This window comes from Nyctereutes procyonoides, unplaced genomic scaffold, assembly GCF_905146905.1.
Source record: "Nyctereutes procyonoides isolate TBG_1078 unplaced genomic scaffold, NYPRO_anot_genome, whole genome shotgun sequence".
NCBI lineage: Eukaryota > Metazoa > Chordata > Mammalia > Carnivora > Canidae > Nyctereutes > Nyctereutes procyonoides.
Window position 1 is genome coordinate 65,041,383 of NW_026575125.1, and position 26,648 is coordinate 65,068,030.

The 26,648-nt window shown below is 37.2% G+C and overlaps 1 protein-coding gene across 4 annotated transcripts in view; it reads right to left on the minus strand.

Moving 5' to 3' along the window:
• The window catches only part of CHM (CHM Rab escort protein), a 274,974-nt gene that overhangs the window by 55,510 nt on the left and 192,816 nt on the right, over positions 1-26,648 (minus strand). For all 4 annotated transcript variants that reach the window (XM_055337921.1, XM_055337920.1, XM_055337918.1 and 1 more), the window contains 3 exons: positions 25,935-26,012; positions 7,090-7,194; positions 6,406-6,469 (listed from right to left, as the gene is read on the minus strand). In XM_055337921.1, coding sequence (XP_055193896.1) covers positions 6,406-6,469; positions 7,090-7,194; positions 25,935-26,012 — 247 coding nt within the window. The remainder of the gene's footprint in view (positions 1-6,405; positions 6,470-7,089; positions 7,195-25,934; positions 26,013-26,648) is intronic.

The following is a 26,648-nucleotide window of genomic DNA, read 5'->3' on the forward strand; positions in this document are numbered from 1 at the left end:
ATGCTGTAAAGAGAGAAGAGCCACTAAAACATACATCTAATGTTGTACGATAATCACGATTATGACTAAAAACGTGTATAGCTGGAAAGGTATTTTAGGGACTGCACCAACATTTAAGTTCAGGCATACCATATTTTATTGCATTTCACATTACTACACTTTGCCAACACTACATTTTTAATTATTTATTTATTTTTACAAATTGAAGGTTTGTGCCAACCTTGCATCGAGCAAGTCTACTGGTTTTTTCCAACAGCATTTTGCTTACTTACTTCATGTCTCTATGTCACATTTTGTTAATTCTCACAGTATTTCTAACATTTTCATTACTATATTTATTATGGTGATCTTTGATGTTACTACTGTAATTTTTTAGGGGCTCAATGAACTATGTCCATATAGAAAAGTAAATTTAATTGATACATGTTTTGTGTGTTCTGACTGTTCCACCAACCAACCATTCCCTAGTCTCTATCCTCTCCTTGGTCCTCCCTATTCTCTGAGACACCATGATATTGAAATTAGGCAAATTAATAACCCTATAATGGCCTTTAAGTGTTCAAGTAAAAGGAAGAGTCGCACATCTCTCATTTTAAATCAAAAGCTAGAAATAATCTATCTTAGTGAGGAAGGCACATTGAAATCTGAGAAAGACCAAAAACTAGGCCTCTTGTGCCAAACAGTTAGCTACGTTGTAAATGCAGAGGAAAAGTTCTTGAAGTAAATTAAGAAGTGCTACCCTAATGATTATAAGAATGATAAGAAAGGGAAACAGCCATATTGCTGATATGGAGAAAGTTTCAGTGGTCTCAATCAAAACAGCTAAAACATTCTCTAAGCCAAAGTCTAATTCAAGTCAAGACCCTAACTCTTTAATTCTATGAAGGCTCAGAGAGGCAAGAAAAGTTACAGAAAAGTGAAGCTTTGCCAAGGTTGGTTCATGAGGTTTAAAGAAATAAGTCATCTCCATAACAGAAGTGCAAATACTGATATAGAAGCTGTAGCAAGTTATACAGAAAATGTAGCTAAGTTAATTCATGAAGGTAGCTAGACTAAAGTACAAATTTTCCAGATCAAACAGTCTTCTATTGGAAGAAGATGGCATCTAGGACTTTCATAGCTAGAGAGTAGTCAAGACCTAGCTTTAAAGCTTCAAAATAAAAAATAATAATAATAATAATAAAAAATAAAGCTTCAAAATACAGGCTGACTCTTGTTAAAGGCTAACGTAGCTGGTGACTTTAAGTTGAAGCCAATGCTCATTTACCATCACAATAATCCTAGTGCCTTTAAAGAATTATGTTATATCTACTCTCCCTGTCCTCTGTACATGGAACAACAAAGCCTGAATAACACAAGATGGTTCACTGAGTATTTTAAGCCCAGTGCTGAGACCTACTGCTCAGGAAAAAAGATTCCTTTCAAACTACGAATGCTCATTGACAAAGAACCTGATCACTCGAGAGTTCTGACGAAGATGTAGAAGATTAATGTTCTTTTCATGCCTGCTAACACAATATATTTTCTGCATTTTATGGATCCAGGAATAATTTGGACTTTCAAGTCTTATTATTTAAGAAATACATTTTGTAAAACTATACCTGCCATATACAGTGATTCCTCTGATGGATATGAGCAAAGTAACATGAAAACTTTCTGGAAAGGATTCACCATTCTAGATGCCATTGAGAACATTCATGATTCATAGGAGGAGGTCAAAATATCAAAATTAACAGGAGTTTGGAGGAAGTTGATTCCAATCCTCATGAATGACCTAGAGGGGTTCAAGACTTCAGTGGAGGAAGTAACTGTAGATGTGGTGGAAATAGCAAGAACTGGAAGTGAAGCTTGAAGGAACTAAATGGCTGCAATCTAATGGTAAAACTTTAAAAAGTGAGGAGTTGCTTCTTATGGATGAGCAAAGAAAGTATTTCTTGAGACAGAATCTACTTAAGACAAAGATGCTATGAAGATATTGGAAATGATCACAAAAGATTTAGATATGATATAAACTTAGTTGATAAAGCAAAACAGATTGTGGTAGGATTGACTCCAATTTTCAAATAATTTCTACTGTGTGTAAAATGCCACCAAACAGTATTGTATGTTACAGAGAAACCATTCATGAAAGAAGAGTCAAGTGATACAAAAAGGTTATTGTTGTCTTATTTTAAGAAATTGTCACAGCTATCCAAATCTTTGACCACCACCACCCTGATCAACTGATACCAACATTAAGGCAAGATCCTCCACCAACAAATTAGTGAAAGCTCTGATGATGGTTAGAATTGTTTAAGTGATAAAATATTTAATTAAGGTAAGTACACTTTTTAGGCATAATGCTGTACTGCACACTTAATAGACTAGAGCATAGTGTAAACATAACTTTTTATGCACTGGGAAACCAAAAAAAATCATTTGACTTGCTTTATTGTGACATTTGCTTTACTACAGTGATCTGGAACTAGACTCACAATATCTCTGAGGTATGCCTCTATTTCTTTTGTTTCCTACGACCATCATGTCTAATCTTTAAGAATTTAAGTACAATCAGTAACCCCCTACCACAGTAATTTCTGTGTCCTGAACTCTGAGAAGATCTTAAATCTCATAGAGATTAATAAAAGTCATCAAAAGCCAATTCCCTCAATCCTCTAATGCCACTTTCATAAAATTTATCTAGACTTATACCTATTTTTTCCTCCATTTAAGTCTCATTATATATGCTTCAAAAATTTAAAAAGAAAAAAGCCATGTAGGAAACAAAGAAAAGTATACCAAATGTACATTTTAGACTGATCGCTCTGATAGCTCTGTGGAGGATGGATCTGAAGGAGACAAGATGTGGGGCAGAACAAAAAGTTAGAAGGTAGAGATAATAAGTCCTGAAACCAGAGCAGCGAGAATAAAGACTGAGAGGAAAAGTAGATTGTAGCAACTTCTAGAAAGTACAATGAGAGGACCTGGAGGCTCGGGATAACAGAGATGGGAGTAAAAAGTCGTTAGTTAGTAAAAAGTCAGCACCATTCATGAAGGTAGGGAGTGCTGGATGAATAGTTTTGAGAGGGAAGATGGCGAATTCAGCTCTGAGTATGTTCAGTTTGAGAGGCCTTTGGGATACACATCTATCAGGAAGTTTGGCCAACATTGCTGGGAGATATAAAAATGGCTGTCATCAACATTTATGCAGTTAGAACCATGACAGTACATGGAGTTAAGCAGTAAATGTGCACAGAACAAGAGATAATGTGGGCTGAAGTTAGAACCCTGAGGAGACCCAATATTTAAGAGGAGGACAGAGCCCACCAAAGAAGCAGAGAGGGAATGTCCAGAGTTATGAGGAGAATCAGGATAGCACAGTGTCATGGAAGTCAAAACAGGGAATAATCAAATTATAACATTGTGAAATGTACCAGAAAAGACCCAGTACACAAAAGCCAAAAAATGTCTTCTGGTACTAACCATCATATAGTTATTAATAAGCTTAGCAAGAAAAATGGTGGTAGTAATGTGAAGGTAGAAGCCAGGCCTAGAAATGAATGAGAGGTAAGGAGCTAGAGGCAGCAAGTACAGATACTATCTTGAAAATTCTGACCAAGAGCAGGAGAGAGATTGGATACAATTAGAGATGGGGGCAAAGTCAAAGGAGTATTTTGTTTGTTTGTTTTTGAAACAGAAAATGCTAATACATGTGTATAGGTTGAGGGGAAGGTGGCAGTAGTGAGGGAAAGCCTTAAGACAGAACAGCCATACAGAGTAGGTGTGTGTGTGTGTGTGTGTGTGTGTGTGTGTGTGTGTGAAGAGCATTTCTGAAAGGGGCTGCTGGCCTTGGACAGGGAGGGGAGCCCCCTCATTAGTCTCTGTACACGTCCATTAGTTGCGGGTGGTGGGGCAGGAGGTCAAGGGCCACTGCGCTTAGTAGGTGGCCTTGCTTTTCTCAAAGAAGCAGGGGGTGAAGTGGAAGAGCTAAGAGGGAGAAGGATGGGTAGAATAGTAAAGATATGGATTAGGTACTGAGGGGAAAGGGACAGGGAGCTATCGGAGGCACCAGGTAGGCACCTACCTGGTGGTAGGTAGGTAGCATTCCGATGAATGAGGTTGGTAACCCTGACTCCGTGGCAGTGCCAGTCTGTCTGGTTGTGTAGTTTTCTCATGTATTCCTCTGTAATCCAGATGTAGATTATAGCCTCATCCAGGGACAGAATTTTCTTCTGTGAGTGCAGTGGAAGAGCATGGCTACATGGGAATTAAAGGTATTGGAAGGGTAGTTCATAAGATGGTTCATGGTTAAGTTCATTAACCAAGGGGTCCAAAACATGGAAAAGGAAGAGGGCAGAAGGAAGCTGGTAAACTGGGAGGAAAAAGAGAGGACAAGGAATTGTAGGTCTCTTAACAGGTCAATAAACAGAGTGGGTCTGGGTAAAAGAATGGAAGAGCTGAAAGCTAGTGGCAGATTAATGCTACTGTACACCCATAACCTCCAAAATCAACTGGGCCATCAAAGCTGTGCAGCCATCTGACCATGAGATAGCTCACTTCACAACTCCTCATAGTTATTGCTGTATACCTTTCCTTGAGCTTTGGCCTTTTAAGTACTCTTACACCCCCATTCCCAGGGGATGACCTCATTTTGTAATTTAAAAAGTAAATAAGGGGTGCTAGGGTGGCTCAGTTGGTCAAGTGTCTGCCTTCAGCTCAGGTTGTGAACCCAGGGCCCTGGGATTGAGCTCCACATCATTCTGATGCTCCCCTGCTCAGTGGGGAGTCTGCTTCTCACTCTCCCTCTGCCCTCCCTAGCTTGTGCTCTCTCAAATAAATAATTAGGGATCCCTGGGTGACGCAGCGGTTTGGCACCTGCCTTTGGCCCAGGGCGCGATCCTGGAGATCCGGGATCGAATCCCACGTCGGGCTCACGGTGCATGGAGCCTGCTTCTCCCTCTGCCTGCCTCTCTCTCTCTCTCTCTCTCTCTCTCTATCATAAATAAAAAAAATTAAAAAAAACAAATAAAATAAATAAATAATTAAAATCTTAAAAAAAAAAAAAGAGCAAATGGATCCTATCAGATGGGAACTCCCAGACCTACAAATAGTCCTGTATTCACCCTTTTATTTCAAGGCATCTCAAGGGCAGTGCTTTTTACCTATTCTCTGAATCCCACTCTCCCCAAGCCTTTACCTGCACCTTGCTGCATTAATTGTCTTCCTTTTCTCCTCGGTATCTGCAACCTCTTTTTCCCTCTCTATTAGCTCCACTGCATCAGCTGAAATATACACAAATCTTTTAAAGAAAAGCCCCCTTCACTTCCACATCTCTTTTCAGGAATCACTTCCTCTTTCTTATTCTTCGCAGCTCAGCTTCTACAGAATTGTCTCTATTTTCTCTCTTTACTTTTCTGCCTCCCTGTCATTCTTTAACATACTCACAAAGCTTACAGTTTACTGGAAGATAAAGACAAGTTAACTGGCAATTATAGGACACTGTGATGAGCACTACAATCCTGTACAAGCCTCTGTACCAGTCCTTGCTCACACTTGCCCACACATGCTTAACTCTAGCTGCTATTTCTCTCTATATATCTGTATCTTCCAAGCTATGAGGACAGAGATGCTATCATGGTTAACACTGTCTTCAGATCTTAGTACACTGGATGACATGTAGAAGACACTCATTGTTTACTGAATGACTAAAAGTATTTATGCTCATATGCATAGCAAACATTTATTCTATGTATCAGAAAGCTTCTAACTTAAGGAATTTGTGGAATCTATTTTTAGCATACAGAAAAGGTCTGACAGTCATACCAAGTAAACTGATTTTATCAGTCATGGCATAATATGATCAGGAGAAGGGGGGCATACTTTTGGAATTTAGGAGTTCAGACTGAGGAAAAAACCATAACATAAAGACATTCCTACAGAATTGGCAGTGAGGAGAAGGAAGAAGGTACTGAAAGGAACAACGATGATGAGGAAAAATTAGAACCAGAAATGTGTGCTGGTACTCATTCACACCAGGCCTAATGGTTACCTTACCACTACTGTGCTAGGGCTGGTTACCATAAGGCCTTTTCCTCCTCGAGTTTTAAATGTATTCTCTGGGGATACTCTTTTTCTTCCCATAACAATGTATTTTCAATTTTATAGAACAGCTGTCAAAAACTAGGACTTAGTCCAATTTCCATAGAATAAATCTGTTACATAAGATATAATTATTTGTTCTGCTAGAAGGAAATCTTCAAGAAACCAAGGTTATTGCAAAATTGCCATTATGTATTTTTTTAAAAATGCATTAAATACATTAGCACATATGACTTAATATATTTTATTTCACCAATATTAATTTATACATAGTACCATGTAGATTAAGTTAGCAACATTTATTAAAAAGTACAGGACTAAAATTACCTGTTGATCTGAATCCGTTTTTAGTACAGATCTATCTGTAATCAGAACTGACCTGGAGATCTGCCTGTAATGCACAAAACAGTTAATCTGTGATTCAGATTCCATTTACAGTTATATAAATAATTTTCATATAGTTATAAACCTACATTTATAGTTATAGAACTACCAGAAGGCATATTTCAAAGATTTAAGTCATGATAAAAGTGTTGCCTCCTCAAATCAAGTTAAGCTCTTCCTTAACCTTTTCTTGGCTCATTGAAGGGAGGATATGTAGGGGCACCTGGACGGCTCAGGCAGTTAAGTTGCCTTTAGCTCAGGTCATAATCCCACATGGGGCTTCCTGCTCAGTGGCGAGTGTGCTTCTCCCTCTCCCCCTGCCCCTCCCCTCGCTTGTGGTCGGTCTCTCTCTCTCTCTCTCTCTCTCTCTCAAATAAATAAAGTCTTAAAAAAAAAGAAAGAAGGGTATGTGACCTTCAGACAAACCCCAGCTGATACTAATGAGTCAAACTTAGACTGGACTCCCCTACAATCAGACTCAGTGGATATATTGGATACATCTTTGGTTTGATACATATTTGCATCTAACTTTAAGAACACAGTTACACAGAAGTGTCAATATAATTACACAGGTAAATTTTCCAATGTTTCACCTTCCCTTGGACAGTGGGTGGAGGGGTGCCTTACCGGTATTGTACATGTGAGCATGTGTTCTCAGAAAAGTAACTGTCCTCCACAAGGAAATGCTTAGAGATTATTCTCTGACCAAACTGATCTATGATTGCTTTACATCTACAAAGAAGATAAACATAGCAAAAAAGTTCTCATTAATGATTACACCATTGAACACTAATCACCTACAATTTTGAATCTAAAACCAATTTCTTGGAAGACAAAATTAAAAACAGTATACAATTTCACATTTTGACATAAAATTGACACTAAATTACAGAATATATCTTCTTGTTGCTATGTTGAAGTCTTTAAACTATAAGCATGGAATAGAATTTAAATATTTATTTTCGGGATCCCTGGGTGGCGCAGCGGTTTGGCGCCTGCCTTTGGCCCAGGGCGCGATCCTGGAGACCCGGGATCGAATCCCACGTCGGGCTCCCAGTGCATGGAGCCTGCTTCTCCCTCTGCCTATGTCTCTGCCTCTCTCTCTCTCTCTCTGTGTGACTATCATAAATAAATAAAAAAAAATTAAAAAAAAAAGAAACAAAATTTAAAAAAAAAATAAATAAATATTTATTTTCAATGCCATTAATAAGAATAATGGTAGTACAACTATTATAGTATAAGCATAAGCTTTCTAATGTTTTGGAAGGCAGAAACTTTTCTTTTGTTTAGAAAATGGGTTTTTTCCCCCTTAAAAGATCTAAGAAAATGATTATTTTTGTTAAGTGTTATTTTCTCTTTTGTTTAAGAACAGCTATCTGGTCACGCATGTGATAATGTCTTAAACAAAAAAAGAGGGATAAAGCTTCTCTTAATACGTTTCTACTTCAAAGGACGAACACAAAAAGATTTCTTTCAAGTGCTATTCCTAAATAAGGAAAACAGTTATGCAGGAACATTATCAGGTCTCTGTCATATGGTATGTGTTGGGACAATGAATCATATAGAATCCTCCATTGACCTTCTTTCAATGTGTCTAGATAAAAGGATGAAAATTAGAATCCATCTTCTTACAGTGCCAAAGTTATAAATGTACTTTATAGGGCTCATTATCCAAACTAATGGACTAAGGGCAACATCCTTGAAATGGACTTACCAGTACTGACAAAGCCAGTATGCAATATTTCAGGAATGACATGCAAATGCCTGCATGTTTGTCATATCTTTTTATTATGAAAATATCACAATTTACTTTTGTCACTGCTTCTCCTTTTGGGATCAGAATTATTTTATTAGAAATACATTTGTATGTTATTCAAAAAATGTGAGCAAATAATTTCAAACTTATAGCGTATTTTAAATACACTTATATAAATTAAAATACGCTACATCACTCTAAAAATAAGCCAAATAAGAGATGGTTACCAGGCATAAAGGCTTAAAAATAAAATGATGAACACCCAAGACCAACAGTGAGAAGAACTGAATGTGTATTTCCTAAGGGCAGATTATGATATGTTGATATTCTTGAATAAATTACATGCCACTGCTGTCAAGACAGTGATATGTCATGATGCTAGATATACATAATATATATTTTAACCAATTAACTACGTATTAATATGTTATATTACACTATTATTTATGTGATTTTTTTCTCATCTCATCTCCAATTCCTTTCTCTTCCCCAGTTGTTTCTATGCATATGTCTTCACATTTCATTAAACTAGAGCTTTTGCCTTTTAAAATACTTAGCTAAATACATATAAGGTATTTATACCTAGATATAGTATTTTCCGAAATAATTACTTAAAAACTGAAAAATTACTTACTCAGTATCTTGTTTTAATATATTCACATATATTTTAAAATACAAGGTACTTTAGGCAATGCAGAAATCTGCTGATCCATCATTAAACTGAACCCTATTTGTCCTGGAACACTGACAAGCCTTTTTCTTACCTTTAAGTCAGAAACTATAGAAGTCAAGAGGGAATAATCTGGGCAGAAAAAAAAGGGTGTTATAATCTATATCTTGATAGGGATTTGAGATATTCAGATTTATCATTTATCAAAACTCAAGCTACTGAGCACTTAAGATTTGGGCACTTCACTGTATGTAAATTTTACATCAAAAGAAAAGACTATAAATAAATATTAAACTCTTACTAGTGAAAGGTATGCCAAAGTGTTTAGGGGAAATTGTACTGATATCTGGAATTTATCATGAAATCCTTAAAAAAGGTGAATGGATGGATAGAGGAATGAATATTTGGGTAGATACATGATTAAACAATATATTAAGATATTAATTATAGAATCTAGGTTGTAGATATATAAATATTCATCCTGAAATTCTCTCCAAATTGGTGTAGGTTTGAAACTTTTCATAGTAAAATGTTGGAATAAAATTGGTGGGGGTGAGGGAGTGGTGGTAGTATACATCCTGGACTCTAGTCTAAGTCTTTGCAAAGGACTCCCATTTAAATAAACCACACCATTCAACTAGCCCTCAAGCTAGTGGAGAACTCCTTGTTTTACAGGCTTCTAAACACTAACAGGGCTGCTTTGGTGGTAGCTACACCTGATGACAGGTAGAAATTGGGTTCAGAGGTTATTGATATTAGAAAGAACTACTGGTACCACTCAAAAAGGAAGTATGGGTGCATGGGGATTAGGGAGTTCAATTATGCAACGTCAATATACTAATAAATGTGCCTATTTCTATTTCATCTAGAAATGAAACAGTGATGAAACAGTGATTCTCAGAGAAAGAGGAAGAGGGAGCAAATCAGAATCACACCTGGGGGACTTTTTCAAATTATAAGTACCCCTGGAGATTCTGATAAACTCCCAAGTCCCAGGAAAGAATCACTGTTGAGCATGCCACAGCTATTGTTGTAGTTTTAGTCTGTGCTAGGTAAAGTCAAGAGCTATTGCTACCAAAAAAAAAAAAAAAAGGTGATTTCTGCAAAAATTGATGTGATGATCACATATGCCCAATCTGGTAGATGATGGTAATACAACTCATCTGATAGTCTCACTCAGATGTACTAAGGCTCTAGGTCTGAGCAAGGCTGTTCAAACCAAAGCATGTTTAAGTAAGGAGTAAAGATTTGTTTTCCCCTAAGATATTTGCCTTACTGTCATATATTAGGCCTAATTAGGAGAACAATGAAGAAAAGCAGATTGATTTGGGACCTAAACTTAGACTGCGTATTATAAAGATTAATATAAAAAATTTGATGGCATTTAAATAATGGAAAACAGCAAAATGAAAGAGTACTGCCAGACACATTAAAACACCCTTCTACATAAACCTGAGGAAGCCATTAAATATTAACAGCATTCTGGATTTGAGGGCCTTGCTGAGCCTCATAAATATTAAACTGAGAAGGAACATGATAGGAGTTCTCAATTATACAGACACAAGGACGAGGCTGATCATAAGACTCACTGAGGCCAGACAGGACATTTCTAGAGCTGAGTTTTCTAAATCAACAAATCACAACAGTTCTTCAATTCTTGGTTCAGTGACAAAGCAAAATGATAAGGAAGAAAGCACTCAGCAAGATGTAAACTCTATCTGGAATTCAACCCAGAAGAGAACTATAACATTATAAGAGGTATCTAATCTCTATGATCTTCAGAATATCCCAACTAACTGTATGATAAGAAATGCAGAAATCACATGAAATAATAAAAATAAAAAACACATTAAGAAAGTTAGAAGATCCCCAATCATTGAAGGAAACAAAATAATTCTATTCATTATGCCCTTCCATGCTTTCTAAAACACATTATTTCAAATGTTACCTCTTCAATAAAACCATTCCAAGATGCTTATCATTCATTTTTCTTGGGTAAAAATCACTCCAGTAGTTTGAAATACCATGAACAGATAGATAACCCCAAATCTATGGTTCTCTGTTCTGACCATGCTCTGTATACATACAGATACCATGTATGTATACCATGTATCAGAGCATGATACCATGCTCTGTATCCATATTTTTAACTGTGTCTTATCTATTCCTTTCTGGATAGACTCCAAACCCTTCTTAAACATAGCATACCCCAAACTGAGTTCATCATGACTCCTCACCTGTTTCCCTTCTTGGAGTATCTATCTCATGTAATGACATGCCCAGCAGTTAGCTTCCCTAGCTTAGAAACTTTCTTTCCGTATCTCATCTACTCAATTTTGATCCCCCTTTATAAAGATCTCTTGAAGCTAGCTTCTTCTCTTCATCTCTACTGCCTTATACTTGTGTTTAATAAGATAATGGACTGCTAGCAAGTCAGTAGCTCATTTGTCTAAAGGTAAATGATGGCATAACAATCATGTGCCAAGCACTGTTTATGTATACAATGGAATATTACTCAGCCATTAGAAATGACAAATACCCACCATTTGCTTCGACATGGATGGAACTGGAGGGTATTATGCTGAGTGAAGTAAGTCAATCGGAGAAGGACAAACAGTGTATGTTCTCACTCATTTGGGGAATATAAAAAATAGTGAAAGGGAATAAAGGGGAAAGGAGAAAAAATGAGTGGGAAATATCAAAAAGGGAGACAGAACATGAAAGATTCCTACCTCTGGGAAACGAACTAGGGGTGGTGGAAGGGGAGGTGGGTGGGGGTGAGTGGGTGATGGGCACTGAGGTGGACACTTGACGGGATGAGCACTGAGTGTTATTCTATATGTTGGCAAATTGAACACCAATAAAAGATAAATTTAAATAAAAAAAACTGTTTTAAGATTTAAGAATAAAAATATCTTAACCTTAAGGAGCTCCCAATGTAATGAAGATTCAGACACAGGCAATTATAAGACAATGCCCAAGTCCAGGGTTAAGAAATAAGGACAGGACATCATGAGATTACTAAAGGAAGATATCTAAGTTTAGGAGGCAAAGGTGGAATATCAGGGAATACTCCTCAGAGAAAAGTGTTAACATTACCTGCTTTTAAAGGATGAAAACTAGCTAAGCAAGCAAATAAGAACATTTCAGGCAGAAGGGCAGCATTTTAAGGAGTACATAGGCAAATAAGAAAGTACAGGAAACCACATACAGTTTAGTGTTAAATAACAATAAAATGGAAGCAGGGAGGGAAGAGAGATGAGCTTAGAGAGGCAGGCAGAGGCCAGATCCTACAGCCTCACATGTCATATAAAAGGGTCTTACAAGTTTATTCAGAAGTGATATAAAGACACTGAAGCATTTTACACAGGGAGAGGCAGAGCTAGATCTGCAGAGTGAAAGATTTCAATGTGTAATTATCTCATTCACTTATTTTTTCTTTAATGTCCCCCAGTGGATTCTGAGCTCCATACAAACAAAGACCATGATTGTCTTGTTCTCGGCTATATTCTTAGTGTCTGGGACACAAAAACAGCTAATACTTGTTGCATGGATGGCTGAATGGATGGAAAGACAATAGAAGTATTCTGTGCATGTAAACAGTGTGAAGACAAAACCAAAGATTCACAACCTTTGATTTAGGAGGTAAAATAATCTCTTATCATCAAAGTGCTTCTTCTAAAATCAGTGCCAGAATTAATAACTTAAAGTAGCAAATCTAATCTTGTTATATATCCACTTAAAACCACCACTGATTACAGTCCAAACTCCTTAGCTTGGGCACAGATGGATCTTCAGGATATATCTCCTCCATGGGATTCCAAAATATCCAATTACATTAATTGCAACTAGCTAACATGTATTGAGCTGCTACTTAGTGTAACAAATGGTTCTACCTGCTTTATCTGTTAATAATCATAATAACCAAATGAGGTACTTACTGTCATGTCCCACTTTATACAGAAACTGGAGCACAGGGAGGTTAAACAACTTTTAAAGTCATTTAGTAAGTGGGGAAGCCAGGATATAGATACAGGTCTATTTGACTTTAGAGACTACACTGTTTTGCTCTCTTTGTACACAAAGACAAGGTCCATGTTTTATTCATCTCTTTACTCCTGTAGCAACTAGCATGGAGGTTGGAGGTTGTACAGGTTAAATGTATAGAATATTATCACTGCAATTTTGCAAATGAGACATGCTAAAATCAGAAATGCAGCAATTTTCCTATAATGACCAATGGTAGTAAGAGCAGTCATCTCATACTTGCTCTAACATACCATTCATTACTAACTTTTAAGGATCTGGAAAAGGTATGATTATTCCTTACATCAGAAAAAAGATATCTCCAAGAAATAGTCACAGCAGGAATTCTAGTAAGTGAGATAGCTAAAAGTACAAAAGAACACTAGTTGAAGTAATTAGATTCAGACTACTGGTTATAGACATATCTGGTCCAAGATCATTCACACTCTATCCCTGTATCAAATACTATACTGTTAAATGGCCAAATTTACCTTATAGGAATTTTCCAGTCAGCACGGCTGCAAAGAAAAAGAAAGCTGCTCAACAAGAGCAGTATTTCCAGAAACAGTTAATAGAGGGGTTCAGTATTAGAATTTAGTGACAGGGTATAGAAAAGAACTGTCCTATGAAAATTGAAAAGCAGAGTCAATGGAGCAAAGAAAGCACAGCCAATGTGGCTCTCAGGAAAAACAAACTAAGTAAAAATGAAAAATAAGATCTATCTGAAAATAAGGTTAATATTCTATATTTCTTTGTTCAAAGTTTGTACAATACTTTGATGTGTAATCACCACACTGAATTCAATGTTATGATCATTTATGCTTCTACAGCTTTCCTCAATGGATGATGAAAAGAAAGCACCAAAGACTATCATCAGTTTTTTAAGATTCATTCATTCATTTAACACATAGCTACTGAGTATAATGTGTGATAGGAACCTGCTTTGTTTCTGGACGTATAGTAGTGAGTTCCTGCCTTTTCTTACATGGAACTAACAATCATACAAGGGGACCTGGCTCATGGGGCCTAGCAGAGCATTCTGATATAGTTTGTAGAATCAGAAAATAAACATAGACCTTAGAACTCAAGCATGAGTAGTTCTTAATTACATCAAAGGGGATGCCGAGTGTTCCACACAGAAAAACAGGGAAAGAGAGGCAATCTAAGACCATAAGGAGACAAATGCAAATCTTTGCTGATGTATTAATATTCTAATTACACATAGAATAAACAATTAGTTAAGTCAACCTGGATTCCTTAAAAAGAAATATATGCTGGATATATTGCTGGATATATGCTGAATAAATATAAGTTCAAGATTTTTCCCTCAACAAATTTTCCCTCACTTTATATTCGAGTCCTGATAACTCCTATTGATGTAGGAAACAAAGGCAAAAGAAATGTCACTTAAATGTAAATCTTTGCAGCTTGCAGCCCACTGATAGGTACCTGAAACATTCAGAGCATGACATTCCTCAAGGAACTCGGGGCTGCCTTAGCACCTTATGCTAAAAAGTAACTTTATCTTGGCAGCAGTTGGCCCCTCAAGGTCCTGAAAACCTTGATTCCGGATTCTTTGGAGACTTGCACTGTTCCTAACCCCCACTAATTAAAAAGTATACAATTAGTCTTTCCTTACAAACACAGTATAGCTCTTTCTGCCCACAGGTCCTGTCTCATAAATAGGGAAGCGGTTAAGGTATATGCAGGAGAGATAGGAGACCCCTGACACCCTCTGAAACTATTCCTGGCAGGTGGAGATGCTGAGACAGAGCTAAACAAAAGATAAGGGAACAAACCAAGAGGACACAAGAATCTCAAAATAATAAAAATAAAAAACAAGCTTCCCAGTCAGTTCTCAATAAAAGACTGCCGCTGAAATCCCTCAAAGGCAACACATTAGGGTCCTTTCCCACTCTAGAGAGCTAAAAAGCTCTCTATTTTCTTTCTGTTCTCACCTTCACTTAATAAACTTTCACTTCACCCTTTTGGGTTCATGAGATTCATTCTTTGACTCTGTGAGATAAGAACCCTGCAATCCTACAAAACTATTACTGGGAGTTCTCTTAAGTATTTGATTTTGAATATGAAAGTAGTATTTGGGAGAGATAAATTAGGCCGAGTTCAACTTTAATCAATGCTACTTTTAGATATTTATTTATTTTTTTAAAGATTTTGTTTATTTATTCATGAGAGACACAGACAGAGAGAGAGGCAGAGACACAGGCAAAGGGAGAAGCAGGCTCCATGCAGGGAGCCCGACGCAGAACTCGATCCTGGGTCTCCAGGATATGGCCCTGGGCTGAAGGCGGCACTAAACCACTGAGCCACTGCCCTACCTTTAGATATTTAGAGAGACTATTTGACTTGACAGAATAGGATTTTTATTATAAAGGTAAAAATTATAAATTTGGTGATTATTAGTGAAGGTATGAATTTACAATTTTTAAGTATTGGTGAGAATACTGCAGATACCATGAATACTATGAATGTGGGTCAAATTTAAAAATTGTTCCACTATTAAGGAAGTAAATAATTATGGCTTGGAATAAATGTTCAAGTAAAAGAATCACAAGCAGAATCCAAAATGGCTGTATCTTAAGCAACCAAAATGGACAATAAAAAAATATTCATTGGAAAACTGGAAGTCTAATAAAATAATAATACAATAGTCTCAATAGACATTTTGCTAATTCATTTATATCTATAGAAGTTTTTTTTTTTAAATTTCTCACTGGGACTGAGGATTACCTAGTATGTAAGAATGGTCTACATTTAAGCTTATACAACATGTTAGGATAATTTACTTATAAATGTCAAGGAAAATCTAAGTACTTTCTAAGTACTTTTATTAACACAATCAAAGCACATTACATAAGGAAGGCAACTCAACGATTATTGGACAGTCCATCTAACTCATCTTACAGATTTTTATGGCCCAGAGAAAAGTGACTCACTCACTGTCATTCACAGCAGTGATGGAGTTCCAGGTCTTCCCTCATTCAAGGGCTACTGGACCCTGCATGCCTTAGGAGTTATTGGACAGTAATTATTATGTTTGAGGTCTTTCCATGAAGACATAAAAGTAAATGTTAAATAACTAGCGGTATGTCTGCTATTTAAAATTCAGGAAAGGAGCTTGATTGAGACATAGCAGAAGGAACCTAGGCTTCTCTCTTCCTTCAAACACAACTAGTGAACTATCAAATCATTCTGAATATGCAAGAAACTGACCTGAGGACTGGCAGAATAAACTCCACAACAAAAGGGAGAGAAGAGGCCACATCCGGGAAGGTAGGAAGCAGAGATGTGGTTTGGGGAGAAAGGGATCATGCATCACAGGTGCAGTGGAGGGGAGGGAGCCCTGGTTGCACAGAAAGGTGAGAGAGAGGGTGTTGGGGCCAGGCGGGAAGGGAAACTCCTCAAGATGGCAGATACCCCAAAATGGCTGAAATTCCTGTCACTACCTCCACTTGGGACGCCAATGGACCAATGACCTGCTGACAGCTTGACGCAGACCTTTAGACCTCTCCTTTGGACTTCCCCAACCGAACCCAATGCCCTTCAAACCCCAGAGGAGGAAGTCACCTTTGGCCGAACTGCAATCCTTCCTTTGCATAGTGAGGGTCACTCTGACTGGTTGGATTGCAATCCTTCCTTTGCATATGAGCCAACCAATAGGAAACCGTTCTGCCTTACAACGTTATGTAAACCCCCTACCACCTTGTCTTGGCGCGACTTCCCCGACTCACTCTTTTCCTCCGTGAGTCGTGGAACCTCGCCCGAGGGTGCCTGCAATAAAATCTGTTCTTGGACCCTCGCTTGCCTTGGCGGTCTCATTTCCATTTAGTTACTAAAAAACCTAACAGAGGGGAGCACACAGAGAAGTTCACAAGGAGAATACTTCCCCAAAGCCACTGGTTGGGAAAATGAGAGGGGCTGATTTTTGTGAGTTTTTATAACCAGCTGGGCTCAAAGACTGCAGTTTTAGAGGACTTTGGGATTTCCTGAGATAGAGCCCTGAGGGCATCACCCTATACCTGGAGAAATGGCAGGCAAACAGCCTGAGAGCAGAGAGCTCATCTGAGGATCACCTAAGGCCCAAGAGGGAGAGACTGTTCTCTCTTCTTTGAGCACATGTGTTGAGAGGTGGCATTCACAGAGACACCTCTCCTCCTCTCTGGAGAAAAAAGAGCCAGCAGTTGCCGTTACCCCCAGCATAGGCAGAGACACCTCCTGAGAGCTTCTTGCCCCCAACTGGCTCTTTAGTCTACTTGCTCCAAATCCCATTCCTCTGCATCCTATGCAACTGCCCTTCTCAGTCAAACCTGCATGTCTTCCAGCAGCGAGACTCTCCTCCAGAAAACCAGAACAGGCTCTTGTCATAGCACTTCCCTAAAGTTTGGAATTTTAAAAGTCTGCACGCTTAATGTCCACAATAGCCAAAATATGGAAAGAACCCAGATGTCCACCAACAGACAAATGGATAAAGAGCAGGTGGTATATACAATAGAATATTGCTCAGCCATCAAAAAGAATGAAATTTCACCATTTCCAGCAACATGGATGGAACTAGAGGGTATTATGCTAAGTGAAATAAGTCAGCCAGAGAAAGACAAATATATGATTTCATTCATACGTGGGATTTCAGAAACAAAACAAATGAATATATGGGAAGGGAAGGAAAAATAAAATAAGACAAAAATCAGAGAGGGAGACAAACCTTAAGAGACTCTTGACAACAGGAAACAAACTGAGGGTTGTTGGAGGGGAGGTGGGTTGGGATGGGGTAACTGGGTGATGGACATTAAGGAGCCCACTTGATATAATGAAAACTGGGTATTATATGCAAATGATGAATCACTAAACTCTACCTCTGAAACTAATAATACATGTTAATTAATTGATTTTAAATAAAAATAAAATAAAATAAAAGTCTGTATGCTTGCTGGAAGAGAGTCCAAAGTGCACTCACTGTACTGGTCCAGGCAGACAAGCAACGCAGAGAAAGTATGAGAATGGTGATCTGAAAAATGTTTGGAACTCATGAGGAGGGGAGATTATTTACTCTTCTGGAAGTGGTTCCCTGAGAGTGGTAAGCACTGAGACTCCTCTCTGGGGATAAAGGAGCTAGTGGCACCATTTCCCTTCCCAGCCTCTCAGTATAAGCAAGTTTTAGTAAACAGCACAGTGCCAATACTGGCTGACTAACCTGTTTATACCAAGTCCCAACCTCCTGCACTCTGCTAGTACCATTTTCTCAGGTAAGTGTGTCTAAGTCCCAGCAAAGAAGGCCTCTTCCCCATAAGACCAGCTGAAAATCTTACAAATACCACATTTCCCAAACAGAGTTCTGCAAGGCTTCAGTTCTAGCAGATGTAGCATCAGGTCTAATTTAACAAGCAGAACAGAGCACACCTAGTTAAAACTCGCCATATTCAGCCTAAGGACCAAACAATCCCCACTGCAGGCAAGGAGAGGCTCTGCAGATGACTGGCCTGAAGGACAGGGCAGCCAAAGCACAGCAGCTAAGTGAAACCCAGCACATGCCAGAAATACTCCCTGAAGCACCAGGTCCAGGACACTATATGACCTCTTCTTCATAAAGCCTTTACTCTTAGGAATAGGACACATAATGGGCTTTTCAAACACAAACAAGAAGACAGAGACTTAGATAAAATGCCAAGATACAGAAATTCATCCCAAATGAAACAACAAGAAAAGATCATGGCCAGAGACTTATTTGAAATACATAAATATGCCTGCATGGGGGGCAGCCCAGGTGGCTCAGCAATTTAGTGCCGCCTTCAGCCCAGGTGTGGTCCTGGAGATCAGCAATCGAGTCCCACGTCAGGCTCCCTGCATGGAATGGAGACGGAGCCTGCTTCTCCCTCTGCCTATGTCTGTATCTCTCTCTCTCTCTCTCTCTCTCTCTCTCTCTCATGAATAAATAAATAAAATATTTTTTAAAAAAATATAGAGACTTCATGGAGGCCCTTACCACACAGATAAAAGCTAATTACCTGGAATAAAAATGCAATAACTAAGATTTTAATCAGACAGGATATAATGACCAGAAGGATGAAGCAGCACAGAAACAAATAAGTGATATGGAAGACAGAACAATGGAAAATCATGAAACTAAACCAAAGAGAGAAAAAAGAATTATGGTTCATGAGACTAGACTTAGGGAACTCAGTGGATTCATCAAACATAAATACACTTATAGCATTGGAGTCCCAGAAGAAGAGTGAGCAAAGTACACATACGGTTTATTTGAGGAAATAATAGATGAAAACTTCCCTAATCCAGGAGACAGAGAGAACTCCTATCAAAACCAATAAAAGCAAGCCAACACCAAAATATATTATAAATTTGCAAAATATGGTGATAAAGAAAAAATCCTAAAAGCAGCAGGACAAAAGGTCTCTAACATACAAAGGAAGAAGACCCATAAGGCTAGCTGTAGATCTCTCCACAGAAACGTGACAAGCCAGAAGGGAGGGACATGATAAATTAAAAGTGTGGAATAGGAACAATCTGCAGCCAAGAATGCTCTATCCAGCAAGGCTATCATTCAGAATGGAAAGAGAGAGAGCTTCCTACACAAACAAAAACTAAAGGAATTCGTGACCACTAAACCAACCCTGCAAGAATATTAAAGGGAGCTCTTTGAATGGGGAGGAAAGACCAGAAATTACAAAGACTAAAAAAGAACAGAGAAAGTCTCCAGAAAGAATGACAAAACAAATAATAAAATGGCACTAAATTCATACCTACCAATAGTTACTCTGAATGTAAATGGACTAAATGCACCAATCTAAAGATACAGCGTGTCAGAATGGATTAACAACTAAGATGCATCTATATGCTGCCATAAGAGACTCATTTTAGACATAAAGACGTCTGCAGATTGACAGTGAAGGGATGGAGAAACATTTCTCATGCATAATGGAAGTAAAAAGAAAGCTAGAGTGGCAATACTGATATCAGACAAATGAGATTTTAATACAAAGACTTTAAAAGATTAAACAACTATAAATATTTATACCTCCAACTAGAGAGCACCCAAATATATAAAACAACTAATAACAAACATAAAGGAACTTACTGATAATAGTACAACAATAGTAGGGACTTTAATACTCCACTTACAGGAATGGGTGGATCTAAGCAGAAAATCAACAAGGGAACAGTGGCTTTGAAAGACACACTGGACCAGATGGACTTGATTTCAGAACATTTTATCCTAAAGCAGTAGAATACACATTTATTTTGAGTACATATGAGACATTCTCCACAACAGATCACTGGGGTCAAATTAAGATTCAACAAATAAAAAAAAATTGAAATCATACCTTGCATGTTTTCAGATCATAACGCTATGAAACTTGAAGAGAACCATAAGGAAAAAATATGTAATGACCACAGAAACATGGAGTTTAAAGAACATGCTACTAAAGAATGAATGGGTCAAACAGGAAATCAAAGAAGAAATAAAAAAATACATGGAAACAAATGAAAACACAGGGATCTAAAACCTTTGGGATGCAGCAAAAGCAGTCACAAGAAGGATATACCAATACAGACCTACCTCAAGAAGCAAGAAAAATTTCAAATAACCTAACCTCACACCTAATGGACCTAGAAAAAGAACAAATGACGCCTCTAAAGCCATCAGAAGAAGAGAAATACTAAAGACTAGAGCAGAAATAAATGATATAGAAAAAACAACAGAAAAACGCAAACAGGAGCTAGTTCTTTGAAAAAAATTTTAAAAATTGGTAACTCCCACCCAGACTTATGACAGACAAAAGAGAAAGCTCTCTAATAAATAAAATAACAAATGAGAGAGGAAAAACAGCAACTGACACCAAAGAAATACAAATTATAAGGGAATAGTATGAAAAACTATATGCCCACAAATTGGACAGCCTGGAAGAAACAAATTCCTGGAAACATATAAACTACCAAAACTGAAAAAAAAATGATCATGTCCAATAACCGGCACAGAAATTGAGTCAGTAATCAAAAATCTCCAAAAAACAAAAAAGTCCAGGGCCAGGGGGCTTCCCAGCGGAATTCTAACAAACACTTAAAAAAGAGTTACTATCTACTCTTCTCAAACCATTATATAAAACAGAAATTGAAGGAGAACTTCCAAATTCAGTTTATGAGGCCAGCATTACCCTGATTCCAAAACCAAACTAAGACTCCAATAATAAAGAAAACTATAGGCTGATATCCCTGATGAACATAGATTAAAAAAAAATTCTCAACAAAATACTAGCAAATTGAATCCAACAGTATGTTAAAAGAATCATTCACTAAGATCAAGTGGGATTTATTCCTGTGCTGCAAGGGTCGTTCAATATTTGCTAATCAATCAACATGATATACCATATTAATAAAATAAAGGGTAAGAATCCTTTTGATAGATACAGAAAAAGCATTTGACAAAGTACAACATGATAAAAACCCTCAGCAAAACTAAGGACAGAGGGAACAAACTTCAACATAATAAAGGCCATATATGAAAAACCCACAGCTAGTATCTTCTTCAAAGGGGGAGAAACAGAGCTTTTCCTCTATGGTCAGGGTAAGATGGGGATGTCCAGGGGAATCCCTGGGTGGCTCAGCGGTTTAGCGCCTGCCTTCGGTCCAGGGTGTGATCCTGATGACCTGGGATTGAGTCCCGCATCAGGCTCCCTGCATAGAGTCTGCTTCTCCCTCTGCCTGTGTCTCTGCCTCTCTCTCTCTCTCTCTCTCTCTCTCTCTCTCTCTCTGCATCTCTCATGAATAAATAAATAAAATCTTAAAAAAAAAGATGGGGATGTCCACTCTCACTACTGTTATTCAACATACTATTGGAAATCCTAGTCTCAGCAGACAGCAAAAAGGAATAAGAGGCATCCAAATCAGCAAGGAGGAAGCCAAACTTGGACTAACTGCAGATGACATGATACTGTATATATAGAAAACCCTAAAGACTCCACTAAAAAATTGCTAGAACTGATACATGATTTCAGTAAAGTCACAGGATAGAAAAACAACATACAGAAATCTGTTGCGTTTCTATACACCAATAATGAAGCACCAGAAAGAGAAATTAAAGAATCTACCCTATTTATAATATTACCAAAACCCATAAGATATCTAGGAATAAACATAACCAAAGAGGTAAAACATCTATGCAACATTTATGAAAGCAACTGAAGATGACATCAAAAAATGGAAAAACCTTCCATACTCATGGAGTGGAAGAACAAATATTGTTAAAATATAACCAAAACAATCAAAATACCAACAGCAATTTACATAGAATTACAACAAAGAATCCTCAGATTTGTAGGAAACACAAAAGACTCCAAATAGCCAAAGCAATCTTGAAAAAGAAAAGTAAAGCTGGAGCGGCACCTGGGTGGCTCAGTGGCTGAACATTTGCCTTTGCCTCAGGTCCTGGGATGGAATTCCACATGAGGCTCCCCGCAGGAAGCCTGCCTCTCCTTCTGCCTATGTCTCTGCCTCTCTTTCTCTGTGTATCTCATGAAGAAGTAAATAAAATCTTTTTTTTTTAAAGCTGGAGCATCAGAAATGGTCTTCAAGTTATATTACAAAGCTGTAGTCATCAAGACAGCATGGAAATGGCACAGACACATAAATCAGTAAAACATAATAAAAAATCCAGAAATAAACCCACAACTATATGGTTAACTAATATTTGGCAAAGCAGGATAGAATATCCAATGGAAGAAAGACAGTATCCTTAACAAATGGTACTGGGGAAACTGGATAGCAGTATGTAGAAGTCTCAAACTGGACTGCTGTCTTACAACATACAGAAAAACAAATTCAAAATGGATTAAAGACCTAACTGTGAGACGGGAAACCATTAAAATCCTAGAGGAGAACAGAGGAAGTAACCTCCTTGACGTTGACTGTAGCAACTTCTTACTAGATAGGTCTCCTGAGGCAAGGGAAACAAAAGCAAAAATAAACTACTGAGACTTCCTCAAAATAAAAAAGCTTCTGCACAGCAAAGAAGATGATCAACAAACTAAAAGGCAAACTTCAGAGTGGGAGAAAGTATTTGCAAATTACATATCTGATGAAGGATTAGTATCCAAAATATTTAAAGAACTTATCAAACTCAACCCCCAAAAAACAAATAATCCTGTTAAAAAATGAGAAGACATGAGTAGACATTTTTCCAAAGAAGACACACAGATGGTCAAGACACACATAAAAAGATGCTCAACATCACTCATCATCAGCGAAATGCAAACCAAAATTACAATGAGATATCACCCTATACCTGTCAGAATGAGTAAAATTAACAACATAGGAAACAAGAGCTGTTGGTGAGGATGAAGAAAAAGGGCAAACCTCTTACACTGTTGGTGGGAATGCAAACTGGTGCAGCCACCCTGCAAAACAGTATGGAGCTTCCTCACAAAGTTAAAAATATAACTACCCTACAACCCAGCAATTGCACTACTATTTTTTTTGCCCAAAGCAAAGAAATATACTGATTCAAAGGGATACATGCACCCCAATGTTAAAGCAGCATCATCAATAATAGTGAATTAATGGAAAAAGCCCAAATGTCCATGGATCAGTGAATGGATAAAGATGTGTATATACGCGCACTCAGCCATCAAAAAGAATGAAATCTTGTTGTTTGTGATGACATAGACAGAGCTAGAGACTATTATGATAAGTGAAATAAGTCAGTCAGATAAAGATAAACACCATATGATTTTATTCACATGTGGAATTAAAGAAACAAAGCAAATGAACATAGGCAGGAATAAAAGAGAGGCAAACCAAGAAACAGGCCAACTACAGAGAACAAACTGATAGTTACTAGAAGGGAAGTGGGATGGGTTAAACCAGTGATGGCTATTAAGGAGGGCACTTGTGATGAATACCAGGTACTGTATGTGATGAAATCACTAAATTCTATACCTGAAACTAATATTGCACTTTGTTAACTAGACAGAATTTAAATAAAAATTTGGGGAAAACAAAACAAAACAAAACCATTTATACCTTAATGAAAATAACAAAAACCAAACAAAAATAACTAAGAATCATATTTGACTCCAGTAGATCCGGAACGATCATCTTGATAAGGGCCTAGGATGAATTAAGATCTAAAGCTTCACCCTATCTTAGAACACTGGCTAAATCCTGAACTTCACAGATCAGTGTTTCTTAGTGTTATCTATGGGGCACCTACCTACATTAGATTCATTTAGCGTGTTCCTCAAAACTGCAAATTCCCTAGCTCCATTTTACTCTCTGGAGGTGAGGCAGAGAAATCTCTTTAAAAACAAAACAAAACAAAACAAAAAGAGAACTAGCTTCCCCAGTGATTCTTAGGCACATTAAAATTTGAAAACTACCAATATTTCATCTTTAGAACCTTAGCCTTATGCTATCTGTTGGAACTGAAATCTGTAGCAGATCATAAATAAGAGTTCCTCTCTCCAGAGTTTATAATAAAGACTACATCAAAGTTAAGGTAAATGTAACCTTTAGTTGAACACATGCTATTACTATAACTAATGTATTCATTTGTTAAAAAAAAGAAACATGAGCCATCTAAATTCTTCATGTCACTAAGAGTAAAAAGTAAAACTGGAATTGGGCCCCAAAAAGGTAAAAGGATTTAAGTAAATAATAACCAAAAAAACAATTCACTATCTGGCTTTCCATTATGGGAACACACTCATGCTTCAAAATCAATGTAGAAGGAAAAATGACTCTAAGTGGCTTAAAAACAATTCCTTCATGAATCTCCACACCTAGTATATGAATATCTTGGGCCTTCAAGGATAGTGAAAAATCTATATATTATCATTTTTCATTTATGTGGTACCTTTGAATTAATGTGCTAAACGTACTTTACAAGCCTTTAAACTATCTCTATATTATCTTATACTAGAGAATTACTTTCTAAGGTAAATTCACTGCCTAAATATTGAATGTTCCAGACTTGAATTTTTTTCCACCATCTCTCAAAATACTAGTTGTTTGTATTATAATTAGTCTATAGGAAATTCTGCCACTTAGACTATACAAAATTACTGTAAAATGAAACAGCTTATATTTTTAAACTTCCAGTTCACAACATTATTTTATGGCTTGAACAATACTATTTATTTATATACTCCTAAAAATAGTCATACCAGAGATATAGGTTAGTAGATGCTTACCAACACATAACTAGAAAGAGAAATACATAGCAATTTAAACAGCTCCTAAAACTTAAGATAGTTTTAATTTAAACACAGAAATCAAAGAGTACTACTTAGTGTAATTCAGACAAGGGCATATCTTAGTAACCAAATAATAAATCCTGGAAAAATATAATTGAAATATAAAAACACAGACATAAATAGATAGTGCTTGACATTTTTTATTTTTATTATTATTTTTTTTGCTTGACATTTTTTAAAAGCAGGTACATTCTTATTTCAATCCAAAACTGGTCTGTAGGCCTAATATGATTGTATAAGAATTTATCCTCAGATAACAAGGCAGCATAGTTTATGACAACAATCTACCTAAAAAATCATTAAATTATTTTCTCTTAGGAGTGACATGCATTATCAGCAGAGATTAATCTGATGAGTCTTTAGGTGAGCTCCATTTTTAAAAACGCAATAACAGAGGGCTTTGTTATCATCTGATAAAAATCAATTAGAGGAGATAAGGGCACAAGGAAAACTAATATCACTCAATACCCACCCCCTGGCAACTGAAATGATTTGTTTTCCAAGCTTGGATGACCAGGAGCTATAGTTATATTGCAGGGAAATTAATTTAGTTTCTCCATTCTGAACTTACTTTCTTTGTTCTGGAGGATCTAAATACAAATTACTTTTAATCAAGGTTGATATAATATTAATACCCAGGAGGATCTTTGAAGAATCATTTTTTTTAAATTGACTTTAGCATTTTTCACCTGTGCTTGGGGTGTAATTATAGGAACATAACTTATATCATCCTTACTTTCTGGATTCCTTGTCCACAACAAGGCACTGTACTGAATGGCGAAGACAATAGATTCCACCAAACACTGCACACATCCTAAGAAGAGAATATGAAAGTGTGAATTAGGATTTAGTTGATAATTAAGGTAGCAGTATTTTCTTTGAAATATCTTACATTTAATAACTGATCTTACAGAAAAATAATTTTGATAACTTATTTTCTGTCATATTAAGAATCCCTCAGAAGATTAGTTTTGATGCAGCAAGAGGTACCATACTAATAATACAATGTGCAAGCCTAGAATTATGATTGAGCCAAAAGTATCTCCAAGTGAAGCTCAGCTATTCCCCCAAACCACTTACCATCTAAGATACACGGGCTACAAATATCCTCAAGAGGTAATGTCTGAGACTACCAACAGAAGTGATCACAGAGGGGCACCTAGGTGGCTTAGTCTGTTGAACACCTGACTCTGGATTTCAGCTCAGGTCATGATTTCATGCTCCTGGGATTGAACCCTAAATCAGGTTCTTTGCCCAGCAGGGAGTCTGTTTGAGATTCTCTCTCCTCTCATTCAGTCCTTCCCCCACTCATGTGAGCTCACTCTCAAGCTTGCTCTCTCCTTGTAAAATAAATAAATAAATCTTAAAAAAAATAGAAGTGACCATAGAGAAGTGCTGAGGAGGAAGCAAGCAGGGAAGACTCTGGGAGACTCCTGGGGATTTTGCTTAC